This window comes from Pinus tabuliformis, chromosome 6, assembly GCF_031772625.1.
Source record: "Pinus tabuliformis cultivar Carrire ecotype Pingquan chromosome 6, CPIR1, whole genome shotgun sequence".
NCBI classification, from domain to species: domain Eukaryota; kingdom Viridiplantae; phylum Streptophyta; class Pinopsida; order Pinales; family Pinaceae; genus Pinus; species Pinus tabuliformis.
The window spans coordinates 1,411,804,626-1,411,831,613 of NC_142292.1; the positions used below are offsets into that span (position 1 = coordinate 1,411,804,626).

Here is a 26,988-nt window from a genome sequence, read left to right on the forward strand (position 1 = left end):
GAGAAGTTGAATATGCTATGTAACATAGACCAATAATTCCAATAATCTTTTGTTTAGTGATGAGACTATGGAATTTGAAGAGCCAAAGAAGGAAGTCATAAATCAGGGTGGAGATTGAGCACTCACATTGAGGAAGTCAATTGAAGGATCATGACCATTATAGAGTGTTTTAGTGGAAAAGACCCACCTTGTGGAAAGGAAGCTTTCAACTTTGGCAAGACAATGTGAACATCACCTTGAGAACAACATATCACAATGAAGCAAGTTATCTAGAATATTGCAGGTGTAAGTCATTTGTATGCACAACACTATGCATGTGGAATCCCAAAGGCAATTCAAGATTGCATTTGTAAACACCTAGTAGCCAAATTATTACACAATGGAGTTTCTTTGTCGTGAGAGTTTTCCTTGTAAATATTGTTGTTGTGTGTATGAATGATATATATATAATTGTTTAATTTTTATTTTGTCGAGTGCTTAATAAGGAATCCAGGTCAAATAATCAGACAGCACATATTGCTGGTTTTAAATGAAATCCAATTCAAATTCCACAGATTTTGATTCACCCACTAGATTATAGATCAACTACCCAGCCATATATATGATCAATACATGCTGCTCCAGCTCTTCTATATATTCTACAGTAACCTAAAGCTGCATGACATTCTCTCCCCCCACCAATCGACATCAACAATACGTGTTCCAGCACTTCTATATATTTGTACAGTAACCTAACGCTGCATGACATTCCCCATTCAAACAAAAAACAGAGAAGGCAAAGTTTGAAATATCCCAAGTTGTGTACCAATACATGAAAACTGTCACACATTTGTATAGTTTGTGGGTTAAATCCTATATGCAATGGAGACAACACTTCTGCAAGGAAAAGGTCAGACCCCTCTTTAACGGTATGCAAAGGAAAAGTACCAGGGTTTTATAATTTACACTTCCTCACAGAGGTGAATTTTAGCATACGCAGAGGCATCTGTACTGGAACTTTTAGACAAAGGAAACATGTGTATTTCTAATCATGCATACCTCCTAATCAAAAGTTCCTCGGCTATGTTCCTGCATATTGCAATTTTAATTGTAAAAATCTACTAGTTTCTTCCTGTTGCAACCAATTAATCCACGAAAAAATAGACCTTCCAACTCTTTAGAAACAGAACTGAGTAATAGAGTGGCAGCAATTTTCCTCATCCGATAATAGTCAATCCTTGACAACTGATTGTTCGCTAGATCATCAACGTTTGGATGGTTGACCAAAACCCATGAAACTATTGTTTGTATGTATCGATAAAATAGAAGAAAAGGGATTATAAATGTTTCAACGTTCCACATTCAAAAGGATGCAAATTATCACCGTTAACTGTTTGCAAGCAACAAAACAGGTGTGCTTTTCAGGTATCTAATTAATTTTGTGAATGTCAACAATTGAAGATGGAAAAAAAGGAGAGAGAGATCAAGATAGTCTCACTTAGTAAAGATCAGAAGGGTGCTATAAGAAACACACTAATTGAATTTACACAATAAATTATTGCAAATTTTAAGCCTCATCTCTACACACTCGGTTCACCCATTCCCATTAAATTGGTGAAAGCAATAATATCCAGGACTCGTGGAATCATCGTTTTACAATGAAACTATAGTCATTAGACTTTAACGGTTAGTAGGTTACAATATTGAATGGACATTTGCATTTACAAATTACAAAACTTTAAAACTTCCAAGTTACGGCTAATGCTACTTCTTGATCAGCATTCAGGAAATGCTTTGTGCTTTCTTTTTCCACTTGTCTATGCAATTTGTTAATTAGGTTTACTAGGATTCTCAGCCTACTTGCTTAATAAACACTCCCATAAACAACAGCTCATGTCAACTACAAAGACCAAACAGAAATAAACGCTGCTACATTTCGATCAAAAATTGTTTGCTTCATGAACCAACATGTTGCTTCGCCTGTCGTAGAAAGGAGAATGGTGATAATCATTGCATAAATGTGATAATAGGTCACTGAAAAATGTGACCTAAGTCTTTGGTTGGTGTTCGTGTGAATTTGATGGCAATGAATTTTGGAAAAAAATCACTAGTGCAAATAATATGATCAAACTCACCAATAAGTTTGGCAACAAGGATTTACCATGCTTCCCATGGTAAATTTCCCTTATTTGTATGATGCATTAATTTAGGGTCTAGATGAAATTGTGTGTGTGCATGTATATAATTATTTTCAAGTTTAACAAAAAATACAACTAATCATACCATCTTTTACAGATTTCATATTAAAAAATTTACCTGAACGATTTAGCACAACTCATGGCAATTAAATTCACTAAAACTTACAAATATAATTGAGATTCTGCAAATTTTATTTGTTACAAGAACATATCCATAAATGCTATGGCTAAGTGTGTAACCAATAAGGAAGCTTACAAAAAGATCAAAATTAAAATCAAAAGCATCAAATTAGATTACAGATGACTAAAATGTCCCTACACGTAAGAACTGAAAACGCTTCGGCTCTAGATATTGAATGGTTGAATAAAAGAGACGCAACTCGCAATAGAGAGAAATCAATTGTTTTTACCCTTGTTAAGGGAATAAAAATTAAAAGCAATGCACCAATACAAGAAAAAAATGCATTAAATTTTTATGTAACATTCCATTTGACAACCACAATTATAATCGAGAATAAATATGCTTAGACTAAATTACAAATGTGGAGGCCAAAAAAATATGCTAGAAACATATACCAGTTCATATGAGAAAAAAGGATAAGCACGCGTCCTTATTGCAGACATATTAAACTTTTCTGTGACTTGGATGGGGATGCAATTGTCCCTAAACAAAGACTTTACCATAGCATCAGCACAGCCATTCTAGGACTTGTGCTTTAAGTCCAAGTCCAGTGGGAAAACTTTACCACGGTGGTTGAAAATCATAAAATCCTGATTTTCCGGAAGAGAAACTAATCTGCACAAATTTCGAATCACAGAACAGGTAAGCACTACAAAGTCCCTTAAAAATATCATAGATAGTTCAGTCCTTCAAATGCACTAAACATACCCAAGAAAAAAGATCTAGACCAAAGAATGACTTTGAAAATAATCAGGCAGTAATCACAAACATTTCAGACTGTTTGCGTTGTTTTCTATGTTAGAAAGAAACAGGAAAATTTTGGCCAAAGTAATCAAACTCAATGGAAAATATCAATGAGCACATTAAGGTAAAGTTACTTGTTATCACCAAAGACATTTTCCTCGGCAAGGAGAAGGTATTTTGTGGAACATGTTCTATGCTCATTCCTTCAATTTCAATGTAATATTCTGTCGTGCAAACACATCGGCGCTATAAAAAAAAGAGGTAAGCACATTAGCAGTGAAGACATAATTGTCTTTCTGAATTCTGAAGTGATTGTGATTTTGTTGGGCAGACGGATTATTGTAGGTCAAATATATAAAGAGATGAAAGGCCAAAGAATTCCATTTACGGCATGTCAATGTGATTTTCTTGAACAGACAGGTTATCGTAGACCAAAGATTTGAAAGTAATGAAAAGCCACACAATCATATTCAAGAGATGTTAATGAGACGTCAATTAATGTAGCCTAGGGGAGAAATTCCAATATTCCACCAAGTTTCCAGGATGCGGGAATGCAGGAAGTGAAACACACATGGGGGATGTGTGGGAGCCAACCCAAATTGTAGGGAAATTCATGATGGATTGGGGGGCATCAGTGTCCCTAGCATAGAGATACCTGTCTCTAAAATTATAAAAATAAAAATAATAATGATAAAAACACAGGAATAACAATTTGTCTCGTGTAAATTCATCATTATGCAATGTAAATAATAAATACTAAACAGTAAATAATTCATCCATGCAAATTCATCATTGTGCATTATAAGTTGTCATGAAAATATATTCATGGGCGCTTTGCTGCTAGGAATTTATTATGCTTGTTGGAGATTTCTGTCTACAAAACAAAAGACCCTTGCTACTGTTTTGCAATTAAATAAAAAAAGCATGTACATTCGATAGAGAATATAGGCGAGAAGAAAGAAAATAAACAAAGAACAAGCACTAGAGACACAAACTTGTAAGAGAAGAAGGCCAACAAGTGGAACAAATGTGAGAAGCCTACAAAACAAAAGATCCTTGTTACTGTGTTGCAATTAAATTAGGAATTCATACTGGCACATTCAAAACAGAACATGGGAGGATCAATCTTCTTCCATCCAATAAACAGGCTAGCCCTGACCTAGGTTCAGCCTAGTCACATTTAAAAGAAGCTCACGGGGGCAACGCAGCTCAATTGGCAATCGCCTTGTTATGAAGTATGATGTAAACCATAAGATTCAATGTTCAATTCCCCCATGGGTCAAGCCAACAAAACAAAAACAATAGAACAAGGGCAGAATAGAATGGGGGGTTTGCACCTAGGTGTCCCCCTTTCATAAGGGAGTGCCAAGATGCTCCTTTTTTCAAAGGGATGACTAGATGGCCCCTTTTTTAGGAAACACTCCCCACACTGAGGACACATTTCCGCACATTTCCCAAAAGGGGGGATTGAGGAAACATTTCCCCAGGCACCCCCCACCCCTCAGAGTTTGGGGAAGCAAGGGAGCGGACCCCAACCCTGGGGAACACATTTCCATGGAACAGATAAATTTTTATTCTCCTTGAAACAAGAAATAACAATGTTTAATGTAGTAAAACGTGGTAGCTATTTAAGACACATCCCAGCACAATCTCATCTCTCTGCAAACTTCAGTGACAACATGAAATTCAGTAGATAATGAATCACTGATGTAGAAGAAATAGTGGCAAATTCTGTGATGGGGGCAATTTATTACAATAAAGTAATGTATATTATTAGTTACAACAGGAAAATAGCATGATGAAGTTAGCCATTATAAGCATGGGATGCACTCATGGGATTGCTCCGAACCGCTGCCAGGATAGGGGGATTTTGCCCAGTTTTACATTACTTTTAATTTTAAATATTGGGACCTGTGTGAAGTCCCCACACCCTCAACAAAAGGGGCTTAGAGCATATAAAATCCCTGATCCCTCTCTTTCTCCGTACATTTCCTTTAGGAAAATTGTAATTAATGTTTTAATTATCTTTAACTTGGTATTCAAGGATTGTTAAGTATTCTTCAGTTAGGTCAAGACATCCTAATCGATTCATTATACCTTGATGATTTGATCAGAACAGGGAACAATTTTGATCTATTTCAAAAGTTGTAAGTCACATATGATTGCTGAATTTGAGATGACAAATCTTAGTGAGTTGCATTATTTCTTGGACATTGAAGTATCTATGGCAAAAGGAAGATAGTATTTTCATGTCACAACCGAAGTGTATTTGGGATATTTTAAAGAAGTTCAACATGATGAGTTACAAGCCAGCCACTACTTCTTTGGAAGTAAGGTTGAAGTTATATAGTGTGAAATTTTAATTACTGTTGCAGTTACTGGTTATTATTCTCCTATCAGTTTAGATTATTTGTCTTCTACAAAATACTAGTAGCAAATACTGAATAAAACACAACTGCAACTTCACTGAAAACAAATAACCAGAGACTGGGAAAATTATGCACACACAGATATTGAACACCAGTATTTTCGGACAAATATCTCTGGAAAAACCCCAAAGGGAAAACCAGTTTTGCAGATGAGGGTTTTAATTATTAAATTCTTCAGCAAAAATATTACAACTGGTTGTTGTAAAATGGCAAACCTCCAGAAATTATACTAATCACTTCTGCAAGTCTTTGTAACCCCCTAGAAGCAATTCGTCCCACCAAAACAAATCCGGCCTCCCTCTAAAGCTCGATCTGGCTCACACATGCGGCTTAGCAGATAGACTCAACCCTCATGGCAACTGGCATTAGTTAGGAAAATCAACTCGGCCTCCACTGGAAAATCTGACTTCAGATGGAAAATAGATCCTCCTATGCCAATCAATCTCTCCTACAAAACTTTCCTTGCTCCAGAATATCTCCCTCTATGAGCAACTCGCATTGCCTGCTAAGGTAATTCGCACCCCCTGCTGAAGCAATTCGCACCACTGGAAAACCAACCTCTCTCTGCAGAAAAATTCGATCTCCAATTCTCCCTGGAAATCACTGTGAAGAATCTCTTTGGCAATCTCTGCTGAAACCTTTGTTGTTGATATCCCTGCACAGCCTTTGCGCCCTTGCTATCACTATAACTATGTGTCTTGATGTTTATGTGTGTTCTCCAAATGACCCATCAATGTCCTCTTATAATCTCTTGTTGACGAATATTGATTTACCCCAATAAATATTGATTAATTAAGCATATTTCCTTAAATTAGACTTAGGAAAATTAATTAACTGCTTAATTAATTCAAGGACTTTTCTCGCAAAACCTTTTTTGGGTATCGGAGAAAATGTGTTCCTTAGTCTCATAGACACACTCTGAGACTAAAACACCTATCTAAGCTACACAAACTAACACTCCCTCTTAGCAAGGAAGGTGTTTTGCATAACACCCAACTTGTCTCTGAAGAAGATGAACCTCGCCTTCCCCAAAGCCTTCGTCGGTATATTTGTTACCTACTCATCTATAGGTATTGTAGCTAGACAACCTTGTGCTGCACACAATCCCTGATGAAGTGGTATCTGATGTCTATATGTTTGGACCTGTCATGAAACACCAGATTTTCTGACAACCTAATGCAACTTTGATTGTCACAATGTATCACCATCGTCTCTATCCTCTAACCAAACAAGGCTACTAGCAGCTTCCGAAGCCATATGGCTTTGCATGTAGCCATGCTCGTTGTTATGTACTCTGCCTCTACTAACCATGCTCATTGTTATGTACTCTGCCTCTACAAAACTCAGTGCCACAAAATTTTGCTTCCTATTGTACCAAGAAACAACTCCTGATCCCATGTTAAAGCAACACCCTGAAGTGCTTTTCCAATCCACTGTGTTACCTAAGTCTGCGTCAATATAGCCCACCAACTTGACACCATCACCTCAAGCATATCTGATCCCATACTCAATTGTGCCATGCAAATACCTCAGCACATGTTTTGTCATTGTCCAATGCACTCTCTTTGGCTCCACCATGAACTGACTGAGAGAGTTTACTGCATAAGATATGTCTAGCAAGGTGTTGACCAGATACATGAGAGAAGTTATCAACTGTCTGTATAAGGTGGGGTCCACATCCTTCTCTCTAGATGCATCTATCTTCCTCCAATTGGTGATCATGGGAGTAGACATGGCTCTGCAATCCTCCATCCCAAATCTCCTCAAGATCTCTATGCAATATTTCCCTTGACCAAGGAAAATCTTGTCATTTGTCTGCCATACCTCCATCCCTAGAAAATAGTGCATGAACCCCAAATACTCTATCTCGAACTTTGTTGCAAGGTCCCTCTTGCACCCCTTGATGAGCCCCAGTGAACTTGTCAAGAACAAGTCATCCACATATAGAACAAGAATGAGAACATCACCCCCAACCACCAAGTAGTAGAGGTTTGAATCCGCCTCACTCTTCACAAAGCCCATGCCCTGCAAGTATCTATCGATGCACTCATACCACGCCCTGGGAGCCTACTTGAGCCCATACAAAGCTCTCTTCAACCTACACATGTGGGTCTCTTTATTGTGTGCCACAAAGCCCTCTGGTTGTTCTATGTACACCTCCTCCTCCAATTCACCATTCAGGAACGTCGTCTTGACATCCATCTAATGGATCTGCCATCCCATCTGTGCTACTAATGAGATCACAGCTCGTATAAGTGTACCTGGCCATAGGAGCAAATGTCTCCTCATAATCTATTCCCTCCTTCTGAGAGAACCCCTTGGCCATGAACCTAGCCTTGTATTTCTCAATGCTGCCATCTGCACTGTGCTTGATCTTAATAAATTTAGCGTGATCCAACCACCACCTTGTCTGTCAATCTAGGTACAACCTCCCACACATCATTCTGCATGATTGAGGAGCATTCCTCAACCATCGCATCTCGCCACACCTATTATTGTGCAGCCTCCTAATAGTTGGAAGGCTCGTTATCTACTAACTAACTGACTAATGTCGTGTAGCCAGTGTACCGCTCTAGTTGTCTCCACTCTCTCCTACTCATCCTAGGAGTCCCCACAAACTCTTGAGCATCTTTGAGTGTTTGTTGAACTTCACAATTCCTCCTACCGACAATGGAGTTGAAAATATCCACCTCCATATCCTCCTGATGCATCTCCCTGATCTGTTGCATCTGTTGCTCTATGCTCTGCGATGCCTTAGGAGCACTCACACCTGCACTCGTGTTCATACTAGTCACTGTACTCGTCCTCTGTTGCTGCCCCTGATTCTGTTGCTCAACTCTAGGAGCTTTTGTTGGTTGCTCACTCTGATCTTCAGTTGTTGGAAACTCTTTGGACCTTTTGTATGCCTTGTCCTCCATGAATTGGACATCCCACCTGACTATAATCCACCTAGCTCATGGGATGAAGATCCTTTATGCCTTCGAGGTTTCGTTGTATCCAACGAAGTAACATCGCACTGCAATCTGATCCAACTTCGAACGTGTCTCCCCTGGAATGTGACAATATGCTAGGCAGCCAAATATCCTAAAATGACTGACATCTAACTTCTTCCCTGTGAATGCCTCCTCGGGTGTCATCTTTCCAAGCGCTCTATGTGGGACCATGTTTTGTATATATATTGTTGTACTGCATGCCTCTGCTCATAGATAGCGTGGGAGATCCTAGCCATATAGCATTACTCTTGTTGCCTCTGAAATAGATCCGTTCATTCTCTCAACCCCATTCTGTTGCAGAATGTAAGGAACCATCCACTCTCTCCGAATTCCTGCCCTAGTACAAAACTCCTGGAACTCTTTGTTGGTGTACTCACCTCCATTGTTTGACCGAAGAGTCCAAATATTTATGCCTGTCGCATTCTCTACTAGAGCCTTAAATTCCTAAAAGTGATGGAAGACCTTATCCTTCGTCTTCAAGAAATAGATCTAGGTCTTCCTGGAGAAATCATTGATAAAAGAAGCAAAAGTAATCATACCCTCGGAGAGATTGCGTTGACATCGGCCCACATATATCTGAATGCACAAGGTCAAGTATCCCCTGCAATCTATTATCACTCCTTGGAAAAGATGCTTTCACAAACTTCCCCAACACACATCCTCTACAAACATCATCATGCTTTGTGCTCACCTCTGGAACACCTATCACCATCTCATGAAGCAATCTAAGTGCTCCATGATGAATATGGCTCATCCTCCTATGCCATAGCTCCCCCTAGTCTCTCAGATTGTTGTTGCTAACTAGTGCCTTCGAAGTGTCCATCTGCAGTTTGTACAACCCGCCACTCATCACCCCAACTGTTATAGGTAACCTCCAATCCATGTGCTTTAATAGCACCTTTGCCCCTCTAAAGATAACATTGTAACCTTTGTCCTAAAGGATTTGTACGGAGATCAAGTCCATCCCCAAGCCTAGCATGTGCAACACATCATGGATAGGTATCTACTTACCATTCTCCCTCTGAAATAAAATAGTCCCTCTTGCAACTAGGTTGCACATGGACTTGTTCCCCCATCTGAATCTAGAAGTTGATGTGCTCCTTGTAGTTGGAGAAGTACTCTCTAACTCATGTCATATGAAATGACGCTCCATTGTCTATACACCAAACACCCTATGAAGTCAAGATATATAGGCAAGCTATTAATGTGAACTCCTGCACCATTTTGCTGGAGAGCTCATCTGAATCTACTAAAACTGCTACTTGCTTCTTGCCCTTCTTCCTCTGTGAGCAATCGCTAACATAGTGGCCAAACTCGTGACAGCCATAGCACTTGAACTTTGATAGGTCATTCCTCTTCTTCTCCCCTTTTGAGTGTGGCCCCTTGTTGGAACCCTTCTTCGCCTTTCCTTTCCCTGCTAAGGCAGTGTTCTCTTGCTCCCTCTCAACCTTCAGTACCTTGTTAGTGCTAAATGTGCCATTAACTAAGCTAAGCCTCAGCACCTCCTGAGTGAAGTCATTCCATAGGCGATCCCAATCTGAAGTTTGTCTCACCTAGAAATCACTTGGATGAACATGCTCCATTCCTTGGAAAACCCATTGAGTGCTATATGCACTAGCTCGTCGTCACTAGGTTTGTCTCCAACTACAGCTAACTCATCTCTGACAAGTCGAACTCTGGTGAGGTAGGAAGTCACATCTTCTCCCTTATGTTGCTTGATGGTCCTTAGCTTCTCTTTGAGAATCATCTTCTTGTTTTCTAAAGGATCCTGGTACAATTTTACTATGGCGTCCCACATCTCCTTCATTGTGCCTTTGTCTATGATATGTGGAACAATATGGTCCTTGACTCCAACAAGGATCGTCCTCTTAGTTTTGGCATTCTCCTTTTTGTAGGTGGCCTGTTGTTGTGGATTTGTCGATAAGGCACTTACATTCTCCACATACTCCTTTAGTCCATGCTCATCCAAAAGGAATGACATTTTTTTTCAATTTTTTTAATATCTAAACCATCTACAACATAAAATAAATACATTGACACATAAATATGATAAAAAAACTAATATATAAGATGTTTAATATCATTTCAAGCGCTAAAATCACACATAACATTGAATCATGTCCTGACTCCTGAGTCCCAACTCAGCCTCAAAATATCAACAAAAAATATGATAATGTATCTCCTCATGTCATAATGTCATATACAATAAAATGAAAGTCTAATCCTAGATTTCCTCTGCCCCTCTTGCGAGAAAATGCCACAGCTTTCCCTTTCCCTCTAGATGTAGATGCTGGTGCATGTGCTGGTGGAGATGGCAGTGGAGTCTGATGTGCTCTAGAAGCTGAAGAACTAGAAGTAGGAGCTATAGGAGGTAGACCACGTCCTCTACTGGTGGCAGGGGTAGCCCGGGCAGGTGGTGTCACCTGGAAACATGACAATCTCCCAATCCTGAAATCCTGAAAAACTGATAAGTCTGCTGGATTTTAAATGAAATCTAAAATTCTACTTTCTCCATATGAAATCCAATGAGGCTGGAACCACTCTCAAACATCCTGAGTCATTTCATGGTAATGTTAAAAATTTAAGTAAAAAGATGAAAATGAAGATTAAGGAGAATGTCACTTTTACTTTAAGAATTTAACATTACCATGAATAGCATATCCATACTAGGGCCTAGACTTGATCATTAAGCTGCCCCACTCAAAAATTATTTGTTTCTTTCAAAAAAATTGCATGAAAAAACCCAAAAAAACATTATAAAACTATGTTGTTGCGACCCCTGGCGATTTTTTAAGTTTTTATCGCGATTTTTTCGTTTTTATCTCGATTTTATCGGCAAGGGGAAAAAATCGTGATTTTTTCATTTTATCGCGATTTTCACAACACTAATTCACACCCCCTAGTGGAGCAATTTGCACCATTGGAAAATCAGCCCCTCTTTGCAAAAAAACCAATCTCTAATTCTCCCTAGAAATCACACTGAAGAATTTCTCCAGTAATTTATGCTGAAACCCCTGTCGTTGATGTCCCTGCACTGCCTTTGTGCCCTTGCTATCACTGCAACTTTGTGTCTTGATGTTTTTGAGCATTCTTCAAATGGCTCATTGATATCTTCTTATAATCTCTCATTGATGAACCAATGGCCATGATCTAATCACAATCGATGGCTAAAATCATCTTGACCCCATCAAGTGACTTTTTCAGAAGTCTCTAGAGAAAAATCGATTCACCCCAATTAATACTGATTAATTAAGCTCAGCGTTGTGAAAATCGCGATTAAATCGCGATTTTTTCCCTCTGCCGATTAAATCGCGATTTTTATACGAAAAAATCGCCGGTATTTTTTTTGCCGATTTTTACTGAAAAAATCGCGATAAAAAACTTAAAAAATCGCTGGGGGTCGCGACAGCGTAGTTTTATAACGTTTTTTTGGGTTTTTTCATGCAATTTTTTTTTAAAGAAACAAATAATTTTTGAGTGGGGCAGCTTAATGATCAAGTATGGGCCCTAGTATGGATATGCTGTTCATGGTAATGTTACGTTCTTAAAGTAAAAGTGACATTCTCCTTAATCTTCATTTTCATCCTTTTACTTAAATTTTTAACATTACCATGAAATGACTCAGGATGTTTGAGAGTGGTTCCAGCCTCATTGGATTTCATATGGAGAAAGTAGAATTTTAGATTTCATTTAAAATCCAGCAGACTTATCAGTTTTTCAGGATTTCAGGATTGGGAGATTGTAATGTTTCCAGGTAACACCACCTACCGGGGCTACCCCTGCCACCAGTAGAGGATGTGGTCTACCTCCTATAGCTCCTACTTCTAGTTCTTCAGCTTCTAGAGCACATCAGATTCCACTGCCATCTCCACCAGCACAGGCACCAGCATCTACATCTAGAGGGAAAGGGAAAGTTGTGGCATTTTCTCGCAAGAGGGGCAGAGGAAATCAATAGGATTAGACTTTCATTTTATTGTATACGACATTATGACATGATGAGATACATTATCATATTTTTTGTTGATATTTTGAGGCTGAGTTGGGACTCAGGAGTCAGGACATGATTCAATGTTATGTGTGATTTTAGCGCTTGAAATGATATTAAACATCTTATATATTAGTTTTTTTATCATATTTATGTGTCAATGTATTTATTTTATGTTGTAGATGGTTTAGATATTAAAAAAATTGAAAAAAAATGAATATTTTTGTACCAAACGATTTTTTCCCGCTTTTTCCGATTTTTTCCCAATAATTCCAATTTGTTCCCTGCGCCGATTTAATCCCGATCACGATTTTCACAACATTGATTAAGCTTATTTCCCTAAGTTCAACTTAAGAAAATTAATTAACTACTTAATTAATTATAATCAAGACTTTTTCTCGCGAAACATTTTCTAGGTATTGGAGAAAATGTGTTCCTTAGTCTCAAAGACACACACTGAGACTAGAACACCTGCCCGAGCTACACAAACTAACATACAGAAATAATGATTCCAACCCAATTGATGAATCCCAATTGATGCTACTCTATATCATCAATCAGTTGGAAGGTTGATCTACCTAAATACAACTTAACCAGATCTATCTCTTGCAGTCAACATCGTATCAAGATTTATGTCAACTCGCCGCGAAATGCATCAAAAAGCAGCTAAAAGAATTTTGACGTATCCATGTGGAACAATTGGTTATAGTTTCGTATACAGGTCCACAGATGATTTCAAATTGATTAGTTACACAGATTCGGGCATACATTCAGCATGGGTTCAGCAACAGTTGCTTGGAGTATTAAAAAGCAACCTACAGTTTCACTCTCCACAGCAGAAGCAGATTATAAAGCAGTAGCTATAGCAACTTGTGAAGCAATGTGATTAAGAAAAATTTTGAAGGATCTACATGAACAGCAGGAACAAGCCACACAGTTGATTTGTGATAATCAAAGTGCTATTCAAATGACTAAAAATCCAGTTTTTCACAAGAAGACCAAGCACATGGATATATGGTATCACTTTATTTAATAACTGGTTCAGCAAGGTGCGATCAAGATTATGTATTGCAGTACAAAAGAGCAGGTTGCACATATTTTACAGAGGCACTATCAAAGGACAAGTTCTACAAATTCAGAGATGATCTTGGAATCCTCCCAAATGATCATTATGGGGGAGAAGTACTGGAATAATGATTCATTGTTTACTCTTAGACAATTTGTTATGTGATCGTATCTTTAATGAGATATTAGAGATGGAGATATTCTTGTTGAGTAGATTGTGGAGACTTGTTGAGCGATATTAGAAGCTGTTCGTTTCATATGATAAGCGCATTCACATGTATATGTATAGAAGCCTTTATACTGAGAAAATTTGAGCTGGTGTATTGTATTTCTGTATTTTTTTTGTTGCTCAATTTTTGCTGGTGTGATAATTTCTCTTCACCATTGACCTATTACTTGGTCAATTTTTACCTCAACCATATGAAGGACAGTCTGAAAGACATCCTTTATTTTCTTTTACATCAAAATTACAATTGGTTGTTGTATTCATGATCACACCCAAGAGTCATACTCGCATATTCATATAGAGTACTATACCCAAATACCTGAAATATACATGTGCCCATACCATGTTGTACCCCCACCATATTTTGTAGCACCTTCGCATACCCCATTGTACCCTGAGCAAATTAGGAGTCATACCCCAATTTCAAGTATGTTGGCATCAATCTCAACTTGAAAAAATTGGTTTTTCTAGATTAAACAGCCCCAATAAGGTTGTGTTTAGGGTAGGATACCCTAAAACAATTAAGAGTTAACCCATGTTATATCTTTAAGCCCTAATTTCAGGCTCATTTTTGCAATTTAAGATTGGTTGTATGAGACTGAAAGAGACCAGAAGAGACGAGAGGAAGTAGGGCATTGTATGCTGTTTTTGTTACAGGAAGTTGGTGTCCAGCAGTTCAACATTAAGCATTCTTCATCATTGTTGGCAATCATTACTCCCCAAGTCCCCATATTTCAGTTTCATCAACGATTAGTGATGAAGCTTGGTCAGTTTCATCATCGAGGAAAGTTGAAACTGAAGAAGTTTGCATAAACACTGAAAAATGATCAATGATGAAGTTTACTGTTTTTCGGATACATTGTTCAATACTGAATCATGAATGTCAAATACCCACACACAAATACCCATACCCTGGCAACTCAGGTTTGTTATTATGGGGATTATGGTAGGCACTGGTGAAATCAAAAGTCAGGTTACTCATATTCATGCTTAAATTCAGCCTAAAATAGTTGACCCTCTATAACTAGTAAGACAAAGGGATCAGAAATGATGTTAAGTTGTACCTGCAGTTTTGCAGAGGGATGATGGGATTCTATCTATCCTTTTCAGTAGCATTGGTGGATAGATAGATAAACATAATTTTAATATCAAAACCATGAGGCCAGCTGGCCTATAGAACAGAGATGCTCGCATCCAATGCTACATTTTCATCAAAATAAAGGGAGAGAGAGTAAGATAAAGGCTTCCGAAGTATGGCAGAAATACCCACAGGAATGTGGTATAGTGGCAAGCAGGATTGTGATCAGGCTTGTACTAACATGTAGACCCGGGTTCAAAAGCCTCCAAGTGAGTGCAGATGAGGCCAAGTGCAAGTGGTAGGTGACTTCAATGGCATATATACACCTCTCATAGCATGGCAGCTTAGCCAAGGAGATACTATAAGTATTTCCCAAAAATAAAATGGTAGAAACTCTCTTAGGAAGCAAAGCTATTGAAATAATGTACAGCTAAGCTTGCAGTCATTTTTTTTTTTATTTGATTGTTAGTTTACTTTTTCCCGAGGAAAACCTTGAGGAGAAGCCCAAGGAGTACTTCCCGACATTCATGGTTGACATCCTGATGCAGGAGGATCTGAGCCAGAGGATGATGAACTGTCTGATAGCACGTTGATGGCACTGAGACACCTTGAGCTGGCAGATCAGCACAAAGATGGAAGGAAACGTTGATTTTTCCCTAATTGGGGGAAGTTTGAGTGTGCTCCGTCATTTTCGGCCTCAAATTCCGCCGCTTTCTTTTCCGAATCCTCCATTTTAGTTTCTTTTCCTTTTATGGTAATTTTCGTTTATTGTTTAGGAAGTGATTTGGACCCGATTTGGGCCAGATTTTTAGCAGACTATTTCTTTTGGCATGATTATTGGGATTTTTCCAATTTTGGTTGGACGAATTTTAGCTATATAGCCCGGCTTGTGGGCTAGGGTTCAGAGCATGCTGATAATGGATAATTCTCATTGATATCAGAGACGTTTTCTCTGTATTTTGGGCGTTCTCTTTTGTTTCTGTCCTGTAAATTGTTGGTAGAAACCAGCCTGCAGAATAATCTCTATTCTGTCCGGCATCAGTTGGTATCAGAGCTTCAGCATCTTCCTGGGGTGCGAGTTCATCAGTTTCAATGGCTGGTGGTCATGGTCGTGGTCGTCGTGGGCAGGTTCTGAATGAGGAAGTCCCGCACCGTGATCGTAGCGTTCAGGATGTGATGATTGAGGATTTGCAGAGACAAGTTGCAGAGTTAACCCAGCGTCTAGCGGCACAGGAATTCGGTAATCGTGAGATGGAGGATCACGATTCTGATTCTGACTCCAGTTTCGTGAACCCGTATCACAATCATGCCCTATTCCAGGAGCATCGTGGTCGGGAGGATCATCATGGAGACCTCGGTTTCAGAGTGAATCTGCCCGAGTTTTCTGGTACATTACAGGCTGATGGATTTATTGATTGGTTGAATGAGGTTGAACGTATTTTTGATTATAAAGAAGTCCCAAATCATGTAAAAGTGAAACTGGTCACCATCAAACTCAAAGGCAGAGCATCTGCGTGGTGGGAGCAGTTGAGACGTTCACGGGAAAGGCAGGGCAAGGCCAAGATTACTGATTGGGAGAAGATGAAGAAGAAGCTGAAGGGTCACTTCCTTCCTCTCGGCTACACCCAATCCTTGTTCCAGCGACTTCATTCGTTGAGACAGGGCCCGAGATCAGTTGATGATTACACGGAGGAGTTCTATCAATTGATAGCCCGGAACGATTTATCTGAGACGGAAGAGCAGACGGTGGCGCGGTATTTGGGGGGTTTACGTCAGCCCCTGCAGGATGCCCTCAGCCTTCATTCGCTGTGGACCGTTTCTGAAGCATATCAGCATGCACTTGCTGTGGAGAAACAACAAAATAAGAGGCCAGTGATCAGAAGCGATCAGAGCAGTTGACCAGTCCGCCCTCAAGAAGCCCGTCCTACCCAGCAGCCACCACAGGGTAATTCTAACCCTAGTATTAAATGTTTTAGATGTGGTGAACAGGGACATATAGCGACTAATTGCAGGAAGCCTGCCAGTCAGAAGGGCAAAAATCTCCTGATTGGGGATGACATGGTAGACGAAACTGAGGAGATTAGAGAGCCTGTGTTTGATGATGATGATGACGAGGGTGATGTACTGTATGGAGATGGACATGAGACTCTGGTCGTTCGCAAGAGTCTACTGACTCCCAAGGATGATTCAGGGGATGATTGGTTGAGGACCAATATTTTTCACACAACCTGCACAGTTGCAGATAAAGTCTGCAAGATGATCATTGACAGTGGCAGTTGTGAGAATGTGGTGTCTGAAGAGGCTGTCCAGAAACTACAGTTGAAGACAGATCGCCATCCCAAGCCGTACAAGTTGTCATGGCTGAATAAGGACAGTGAGGTAAAAGTAGATAGGCGATGCTTAGTGTCTTTTTCGGTCGGTAGAAAATATTTTGATAATGCTTGGTGCGATGTAGTGTCTATGGATGCTTGTCATATATTGTTAGGCAGGCCGTGGCAGTATGATCGCAGTGTTGTGCATGATGGACGGAAGAATACTTATTCCCTTAGCATCAAAGGGAAGAAGATAGTGTTGGCACCTCGACGGGAAGGAACCACTCCTACCCCGATGGCCAATAATAATCACCTGCTTTCTATGTCCAGGTTCTTAGTTGAGATGGAGCGTGGAGACGTGGTCTATGCATTACTGCCTTATGGGAATAGTGCAACGGACGTGACTACAGATTTACCAGCAGAGGTGTAGCAGCTGCTAGTAGAGTTTTCTGACCTAATGCCAGAGGATCTCCCTCCTGGGTTACCACCTATGAGAGATATTCAGCATCAGATAGACCTTATCTCGGGAGCAAGTCTGCCTAATCGACCGGCATACCGCCTCAGTCCTAAGGAATCTGAAGAGTTGCAACGACAGGTGGAAGAGTTGTTGGAGAGGGGCTACATCCGTGGGAGTATGAGCCCATGTGCAGTTCCTACCTTGTTAGTGCCAAAGAAGGATGGCTCCTGGCGTATGTGTGTAGACAGCAGAGCCATCAACAGAATTACAGTGAAGTACAGGTTTCCAATTCCCCGCCTGGATGATATGTTAGACCAGCTGTCCGGTTCTAAGGTCTTCTCAAAAATTGACCTTAAGAGCAGATACCACCAAATCAGAATCAGGCCTAGAGATGAGTGGAAGACAGCATTCAAAATGCAGCATGGGTTGTATGAGTGGATGGTCATGCTTTTTGGACTGTCCAATGCGCCCAGTACTTTTATGAGGTTTATGCATCAGGTTCTACAACCTTTCATGGGGAAATTCGTGGTTGTCTACTTCAACGACATCCTCATTTACAGCCAGACATGGGCGTCACACTTTGACCACCTCCGTACAGTTTTTGATATGCTAAGGACGGAGCGCCTGTTTGTCAATCATAAGAAGTGTTCCTTCTTCACTACTTCTGTCACTTTCCTTGGTTTTGTGGTGTCTACTGATGGTGTTCAGGCAGATCAGTCGAAGATAGATGCGGTCTTGGAATGGCCCAAGCCAAAGACCTTGCATGATGTCAGAAGTTTCCATGGATTGGCATCCTTCTACCGTCGGTTCATCAGAAATTTCAGCACTCTGATTGCTCCTATCACAGAGTGCCTCAAGGGTCGTGATTTCCAGTGGTCTGAGGAGGCAGATGCCAGTTTTCAACTAGTCAAGCAGAAGATGACAGAGGCACCAGTTTTGGCACTTCCAGATTTTGAGAAGGTGTTTGAGGTAAATTGTGATGCATCTGGAATTGGTATTGGTGGTGTTCTGAGTCAGGAAGGGCGTCCCATAGCTTTTTTCAGTGAAAATCTATCTGGATCAAAGAAGAATTACTCCACCTATGATCTGGAGTTCTATGCCATAGTTCAGTCCCTGAAGCATTGGCGTCACTATCTAGTACAGAGGGAGTTCATTCTTATCACAGATCATGAGGCCCTGAAGTACATCAATGGCCAACACAAGCTGAGTAGGCAGCATGCCAAGTGGGTGGCGTACTTACAGGAGTTCACATTTGCACTGAGACACCAAGCTGGGAGCCTGAACCGAGTCGCAGATGCCCTGAGCCGTCGCACGTTACTCCTCACCACCATGAGCACCAGAGTTGCAGGGTTTGAGACATTCACTGATATGTATGCAGCAGATCCTTCCTTCAGGAGGATATTTCAGGAGGTAACAGATGGTAAACGACATGATTTTGTTGTGCATAATGGTTATCTGTTTCGAGGATTACAGTTGTGCATTCCAGATTGCTCACTCAAGCAGCAGATTATCAGAGAACTTCACAGCAAGGGTCACTTTGGGCGAGATAAGACTTTGGCCTTGATATCTTCTGATTATTATTGGCCCAAGTTGACCAATGATGTGGCCCATTATGTGGAGCGTTGTTATGTGTGTCAGCGGTCCAAGGGAGTTCTCACCAATGTGGGCCTGTACACTCCTTTACCTGTTCCTGAAGGCCCTTGGTTTGATGTCAGTATGGACTTCGTGCTGGGTTTACCCCATACACAACGGGCCTCGGATTCCATTTTGGTTGTGGTTGATAGGTTTTCCAAGATGGCCCATTTTGTAGCTTGCAGGAAGACAATGGATGCTGCCCGGATCGCCCATATTTACTTCAGGGAAATTGTGCGATTACATGGTGTTCCTCGATCAGTCACGTCAAATCGTGACACCAAGTTTATTAGTAATTTCTGGAGGAGTTTATGGGGAAAGCTGGGGGCAGTTGAATTTCAGCAAAGCCTACCACCCCCAGACTGATGGTCAAACCGAGGTGGTGAACCGAGAATTTGGGCAACCTTTTGAGGTGTTTGGCAGGAACTAAGCCCAAGCAATGGGATTTGGCATTACCTCAAGCAGAGTTCTCATATAACCGGTCGAAAAACAAAACCACGGGACTGAGCCCATTTGAGATTGTTTATGGTCGGAATCCATCCAGGGTGCTGGACTTAGCTCCTATTCCACGAGTAGGTCGTCTGAACCCTAAGGCAGATGAGATGGCTAGACATCTTAGGAGCATACATGAGCAGGTGAAACTAGCCATTCACGAGAGCAATGCCAAGTACAAGGCTCGAGCAGACAGTCATCATCGTCAGGTACTTTTTGATGTTGGTGATTTTGTTTGGGCAGTGTTATCTCGTGATCGCTTTCCTGTTGGGGAGTATAATAAGCTTAAGGAGCGGAAGATTGGACCCTGTGAGATACTATAGAAGATCAATGATAACGCCTACAGGTTGCGCCTCCCTAGTCATTTGAGGACTTCTGATGTATTTAATGTGAAGCACCTGAGTCCTTGTTTTGGGGATCCCGATGACACTGCTGTGAACTCGAGGACGAGTTCTTTCCAACCCGGGGCGACTGATGCAGGAGGATCCGAGCCAGAGGATGATGAACTGTCTGATAGCACGTTGATGGCGCTGAGACACCTTGAGCTGGCAGATCAGCACAAAGATGGAAGGAAACGTTGATTTTTCCCTAATTGGGGGAAGTTTGAGTGTGCTCCATCGTTTTCGGCCTCAAATTCCGCCGCTTTCTTTTCCGAATCCTCCATTTTAGTTTCTTTTCCTTTTATGGTAATTTTCGTTTATCGTTTAGGAAGTGATCTGGACCCGATTTGGGCCAGATTTTTAGCTGACTATTTCTTTTGGCGTGATTATTGGGATTTTTCCAATTTTAGTTGGACGAATTTTAGCTATATAGCCCGGCTTGTGGGCTATGGTTCAGAGCATGCTGATAATGGATAATTCTCATTGATATCAGAGACGTTTTCTCTGTATTTTGGGCGTTCTCTTTTGTTTCTGTCCTGTAAATTGTGGGTAGAAACCAGCCTGCAGAATAATCTCTATTCTGTCCGGCGTCACATCCCTAGTAAACCTATTGTCATTGACTAATGCGCCTCTCCCAAGGACATTCAAACCAAGCACCTGCTGATATGGAACTAGCCAAATGCCCATCAACATTGACAACAACTGTTTGAGCTAGCCACTTGGCTAATTTAGTTTTAGACTTGTACATATAACACCTTTGTACTTAGCTTTAATGAATGCTCTGCTGGGTATTGTAAGTTACCCATAGCATGCACCTCATGTTATAGTTAGTCATCTGTTGCCAGTTACAATGGGACTCCAATAAATGTAAACCACAAGTTCATAAAAGTAACAAAGAAATTTTACCTATTTTCTTTGGAATCTGGCAAAATTGGAAGATATTTTCCAGGAACTCTCAAAGCCGCCCAAAAGCATAACGCAAGACCAATAAATATCTCAAATAGAACCTGTATATCAAAGAAAAACATCTGAGTGTGTAATGGAAAATATCCAAGATATTATTCTTATTTTGGCTAAGAAGCATTCTGGATATATTTTCACCTCTGCTGGAGGTCCCGCAAATTCTTCCTCCCGTATCTTCAAAACTGCACGGTCTGCAATCAAACCAGAATTTCAACCATGAAGAAAGTAATAGAATATTGGAAATCTGAGTAGTCTCGTTATAATCATCACAAATAGGTGCCATATTTATTCAAACTGAAAGTTCTATCTTCATCTACACATAGAAACACATTGTAGCTGTTATAGCAAAGCAAAATGATTCACTTACACTGAATCGTGCAGTAAGCAGCATAAGCAAGAATAACACCTCCTAACACACCCAGCAATAAATCCACACCCATTATTTCCAACCTGCCAAAATCCTCAGTTCTTTCACCTCTCCCGCGTACCTAAGTCCCTGTGTGTCTGACACTGTATCTGCAAACTGCTGCATATAGCTAACGTCAGTTTCCCATGTATAATAAGAAAAATCCAGAGAGAAGGGCCTAAATTAAGGAGAATATTTCAGGCTATACTACGTAAACTCAATTTCCAATCCACCATACTTGCTACATAACGTCTTTTATCTAAAACTGTCAGAGTGATGCAACTCCATATAAATGTGACTAGTTTCAATGGTAACTGTTATGATTGATGGCCCAGTCAAATAAAAATGCAACAAAGACTGCTGAGGTGAAAAAATTAAAATTGATCTAGCATAACACAACAGACCAATTTCAAATAAATTCTATATGTCCACGGGGAAACAAATCATATTCTGAGGGTCTACTACAGCTCAAAGAACAGAGTAATTCCATATAGTTAAACACAGAGTTCTAGTTTCGACATTATTTATATTTGTATTCAAAAAACTGTTTAGTGCATAACTCTAGTAAGCAGAGAGGTCCTATAATTCATCACAAGTGTAGATGAGAAGTAAAACCAATTGCGTTCGAATTTTGCAATAACTGTAGCAATGGTACCATCAATGCATTGTTAAAGAGGAATTGGCAAAGATGTCCTCATTTGCATTTGTTTAACAGGAAACTATTATTTTCATTACTTTGTTCCATATGCTAAGTGCCGAGGCAATGTAGACCACTTTATTAGAAGCATTCAATAGAGGGAATACTTTATCAATATTTCTTTTGCTTTAGAAAATGCCTTCAGATTACCTCTTGACAACAATATGATTCCTAAGCATTTTGCTTTTGTAGATAGCAGGAACACAGAACAACCTCCCTGAGATAATGACACATTTCAGGCGATAAAGATTTAAAGATATCTTCTTTAGGTAATCAAACATGTATAGGGTTCAGACTAGATGTAGACATCTGAGGGTCTAGCAAGGATTTAGCTGGGATCCATTTCCCAAAGAATCCCCATGGTGGAGGTGGGTCTAGGATGGAGCAAACCATCTGGAGAGTTATGACAGGCCCAGTATCCTTCAGCAAAAACTCTGGAGAAAAGGTATAAAATGGAAAACAGATGTGAACAAAATCCTGAATTAGTGTTTTCATGTGATGTCCACCTGCCAACAGGACCTTGGTTCGCTGGTGATGTTAACAGAGCATTAGACTCTTGCTGTGATCTAACCTGCTTGAATGGCAGGTGAAATCTGGTAGAATAGAGAACAACTCAGACCTGGCATTTAAGAGAAAGGAAGTCTGTATTAAGCAGTATAGCCCCTGACTTTGGAGCACGTTTCTCATGGCAACTTTCAGAATCAACAATGTCCCATGTCTTAAAACCCTTAAGAAACCCTTAAGACAATTGCAGCAAGGCAGCTGGAAGCAATTGAAGGAGCAACAAACCAAGTCCAGACACCTATTTGAGGCAGTGATTCTCATTCTAACCCTTGTCTGAGGCACTACAGCATGACTGATAGCAAAGTAGGGCAGAAAAGTCATTCTGTGCCACCGCAGCCTGACTAAGGGCAATTTTAGGGCAGCAGTTCAGCATCGAGACTTCCCCTTAGGCATCTTCCATCTGATGTTGACAAGCAAGGAAGGGTTTCTGTCAAAGAATTGACTAAAGGAGCAATTCAGTGGCATTGTTGAGGCAGCAGCAACCTTATTTTGGACCACAAGTAGCCCTTGTTGCAACATAAAAGCTATTTCAGGGCAATCCCTCAGCACAGGAGTCAGCTAGGGCAACCTCAGGGCGGTGAAGCCTTTACCTTGGCTGCAGAAAGCCTGTTCTGGGGTAGCGGATTGGTCAAAGAAGGAAAACGTTGGGCAGCAAAGTATTCATAAGGCATTTCCTGAGGCAGCAAGGATAGTTTGAACTTGTAAGATGGTTATTGGTGCGTTTTGACTGTGGTTATAATTCTGGTGTAAAGTGCAATAGAAAGACTGTCAATGTTTATGAATTGCCAAGTGTTGTGCAATCAGGACTGTCAGTGCAAGAATGTGAATTTGTGGTTGTTGTGAGCTGTTGGTGTGACGATGAGATCTACTGTTTGCCTACACTATTGTGCATTTAATATCACCGCTGTCTAAGATTGGAATAAATACAGTAATATTGGTAAAATTTGTCATATGTTCTTTAACCCTAAGGGTAAAAATTCCCTAGGGATATTACAGAGGTATCAGAGATGTGCATCCTGGGATATTACATAACACATCAACACAAAATTGAAACAGGGATGAAGTCCATACTTAAACAAATATGGGATATGAGAGTGGTATTAATTTCATGCAACTTGCACATTATTATCAAAAAATTGTATGCGGAGCATTATTATTACAGGATACATACTAGGATACGGGCATGCATGAATGTTTATGCTACTTATTTCAAACATAAAACAAGAATTTACATGTAACATTGTAAGATGTCTAATGCCAAAGCAGCCAATCCAGCATTTACTTAAGAAATCAAAGTATGCTAGGAAGAAGTATTGTTGTACATTGAGAATGTCTCTTCAAAATGAAAGATAGCCTGTTTCATCATTCATGCAAAGGGAGTTCCATGTTAAATATGCTCAGGCTCCATTGGTGAGTGTTCATATGGTACTTAAGATGTACAGTCAATGTGGTGATCCTGCTTTCCACTTTTTTAGTCTACACCCGCATTTCTGTAGCAGTTAACAATACCTGAATTTCGTAGATAGAGCTTGCAAAAATTCTATTTACTTGGGCAGTAAGATAAAATTAGATTGGAAAATTTTATGAATGTCCAGCAAATGACCAAAAGATATGACACTGGAACTAAAAAGTACAGCCAATGATGTCAAATATGTAGGGATGCCATAAGAAACCCCAAAAACATAAAGCAAAAAACAAGAAGATCAAAGAAGGAAACATGCACTAAATTTTCCATCAAAGAAGAAGAAAGAGGACAGAGTCCAAGAGATCAACTACAAGTCCGTAAGACAGCATAACGAGGTGTAGGACGAGGAGCAAGAAGTATCCGCCACAGAGTCAAGCACTGATAGGGCTCCAATGCATTGTCTAATGTCCTTCAGGCTGTCGCCTAGCAGTAAGTTCAGATATTTATCATGACGATGACTGGGTTCAATAATCAAAACCAAGTGCACACGCTCCCCATCTTCATATGGAAGTAAAATATTTGATTGCTATAATCAAGACTGGGTGAAAGTCCTCGTAATCTGGCCAGCACACAATTGTAGCATACCTCAATGAGCAAGACTAGGTGCAAGTCTTTGGCATCTAACTTTCTAAGATGAAGATACAGCCCACTTCGCAAGATTAAAAAAAGTAATTACCTTTTCAAGGAAAATGACCTTGTGGAAAACTGCATAGCATATCTGCTAGGTACCAATCAAAATGGACTAAGGTGCTAAAAACAGAAAACCAAAAGGGCATAGTGAACACTAAAATGCAGGTGCCCCCATCAGCCCATGCAAGTCAGGCCTTGCTTTTCCCGAGATCAAGATAGATAATATAATTTTATTCATGTTCGAGTAATGACCACAAGAAGTAGATCAAAGGGAATTCAAAAGTACATTCACAACAAGTAAGTCAATGGGAAGTAAAAAGTACATCCAGTGTAAACTTGATTAATGGGCCTTTCTCTTCACACAAATAACTTGGAGGTACAGGACATTAACAGTTAATTTATGATCTAACTTTGAAAGATTTTCTAAAACCAGCAAGGTACAGAACATAAGCGTATGATCTAACAGCAAAGTGAAGAATTCGTCAGGCACAGGTATCAAGTTCCATCCATGCAAACAACAGCAACCTTCTTATGTTAGCTGTCACCTAGGCAGGCTATGATTTGGATCCAAGGGGACATCACCTATCCAGACAAACTATCGTTGAATTTTTGTGCTTAGTGGCCTATTATCAGCTGGTACTGAATATTGTTATATCGCACTTATTGGTCCCTGCTGGACACTGATTTAATTGCACCTGGCTGTGCCTGATCAAACCTTTGGGGCCTAAGTTCTAACCATAAACAAAATAGTAGCTTTGCAACAAGACCAGTATGGTATGTATAAGGGGGGTCTATAAAATAGCTTCGTTTGAATAGCAGCACCCCTGGCACAATGTTGTAAGATCCTCGTTTGATAAGTAACAAGCCTTCGGCCCATGTGCACACGATGATTCTGAGGGAATTGAACTTGTGACCAGAGCATGAAAACATCCCGAAAGCTACCCACCAAACCCAACCCGCCACAAGTAAAGCTCCTACTATTTCTCTTAAGGCACTGTCCCGAGATTTCCACCAACCATAACCCACATAAAATCAGCACACTATGACTTCCCAGGAATCGACCTTCAAACCACTCTGTCCAAAAAAAATTCAAAGAAAACGCCACACCCACCAAGCCCCTTCCTTTGTCTGGTGCTTAAGGACCAAAACAGGGTGTACAATGTCTCAGCTAAAGTTTAAAACTCTAATTGCAGAGAACAAAATTCAATATCTAAGATCCGGAATCATAACCTATTCGAGAAAAAGAAAATACAAAAATAAAAGGGAGTTTCTTCTGTACACTCACATGGGATCAGCTAGCAGAGAATACTAACTCGAACGCCCAGAGTGTTGAAAGGCCTAAATTTCTCCCCGATCCAGAAGTAAACGTATAGCAACAAGCAACTACGATGCAGAGGAATTTGGAGAGCATCCACGCCCTCTAGCCGTCGTGAGTTACTGAGTGTTCTCCTTTCACTAGCGTGGTATTGGATTGGAATAGTGAAATAATGACAAATATCGTTGACACCATGGGGTTTTGCTTTGGTTTATAATTTGAAGAGTGGACTTTCTTGTTTATTTTCTTATTAACAAAATTATATATTTATAATGGTATTTAATGGGGGTTTTGTTCTTGGTTTATAATTTGAAGAGTGGACTTTCTTGTTTATTTTCTTATTGACAAAATTATAAATTTATAATGGTATTTAATGGGGGGTTTTGTTCTTTTATTAAGATAATGGTTGATTTGTGAGGGGTTAAAGTGTGGGGTTTATTTTCAATCTTTAAGATAATAGTTGAAAGAAAGAAAGAAAATTATTTCAATGTTTATGAAGTTAAAGATAGCCTATGGGACAAATTGCTTCCTCATCTGCTTGATGTATTCGACTATTTTTCTGTGAAGTCTCACAATAAATGCTCCCAGATTCTCAACAAATCCCTCGCTAAATAGATTATCCCAAGAGCTAGCTACCAGCATATCTGCATAACTTTCCCTGTTGTCTTTGAAGGTCTCACATTCTAAATGAAATGCTTTTATGTTTCCACTTTTCCTGAAGAACAAAAAATGCATACTCCTTCCTCCCACACTTCTTTTGGCCTTTTCTAGTGCCTTGTTTCACAATGGAGAGAATT

At 40.0% G+C, this 26,988-nt stretch overlaps 1 protein-coding gene across 2 annotated transcripts; it reads right to left on the reverse strand.

Moving 5' to 3' along the window:
* Positions 1 to 2,630: 2,630 nt before the first annotated feature.
* LOC149263937 (membrane magnesium transporter-like protein) lies at positions 2,631 to 26,380 on the reverse strand. 2 transcript variants are annotated; one of them, XM_089426984.1, is made up of 5 exons: positions 26,162 to 26,380; positions 21,482 to 21,637; positions 21,253 to 21,305; positions 21,058 to 21,158; positions 2,631 to 2,973 (listed from the first exon to the last, which is right to left on the reverse strand). In XM_089426984.1, the coding sequence occupies exons 2-5, from the start codon at positions 21,552 to 21,554 to the stop codon at positions 2,880 to 2,882; spliced, it is 321 nt and encodes a 106-aa protein (XP_089283110.1). In that variant the 5' UTR covers positions 21,555 to 21,637; positions 26,162 to 26,380; the 3' UTR covers positions 2,631 to 2,879. The 2 variants fall into 2 exon arrangements, with proteins under 2 accessions (XP_089283110.1, XP_089283104.1); XM_089426978.1 differs by having other exon boundaries at positions 21,482 to 21,640.
* Between the last annotated feature and the right edge of the window lie 608 nt (positions 26,381 to 26,988).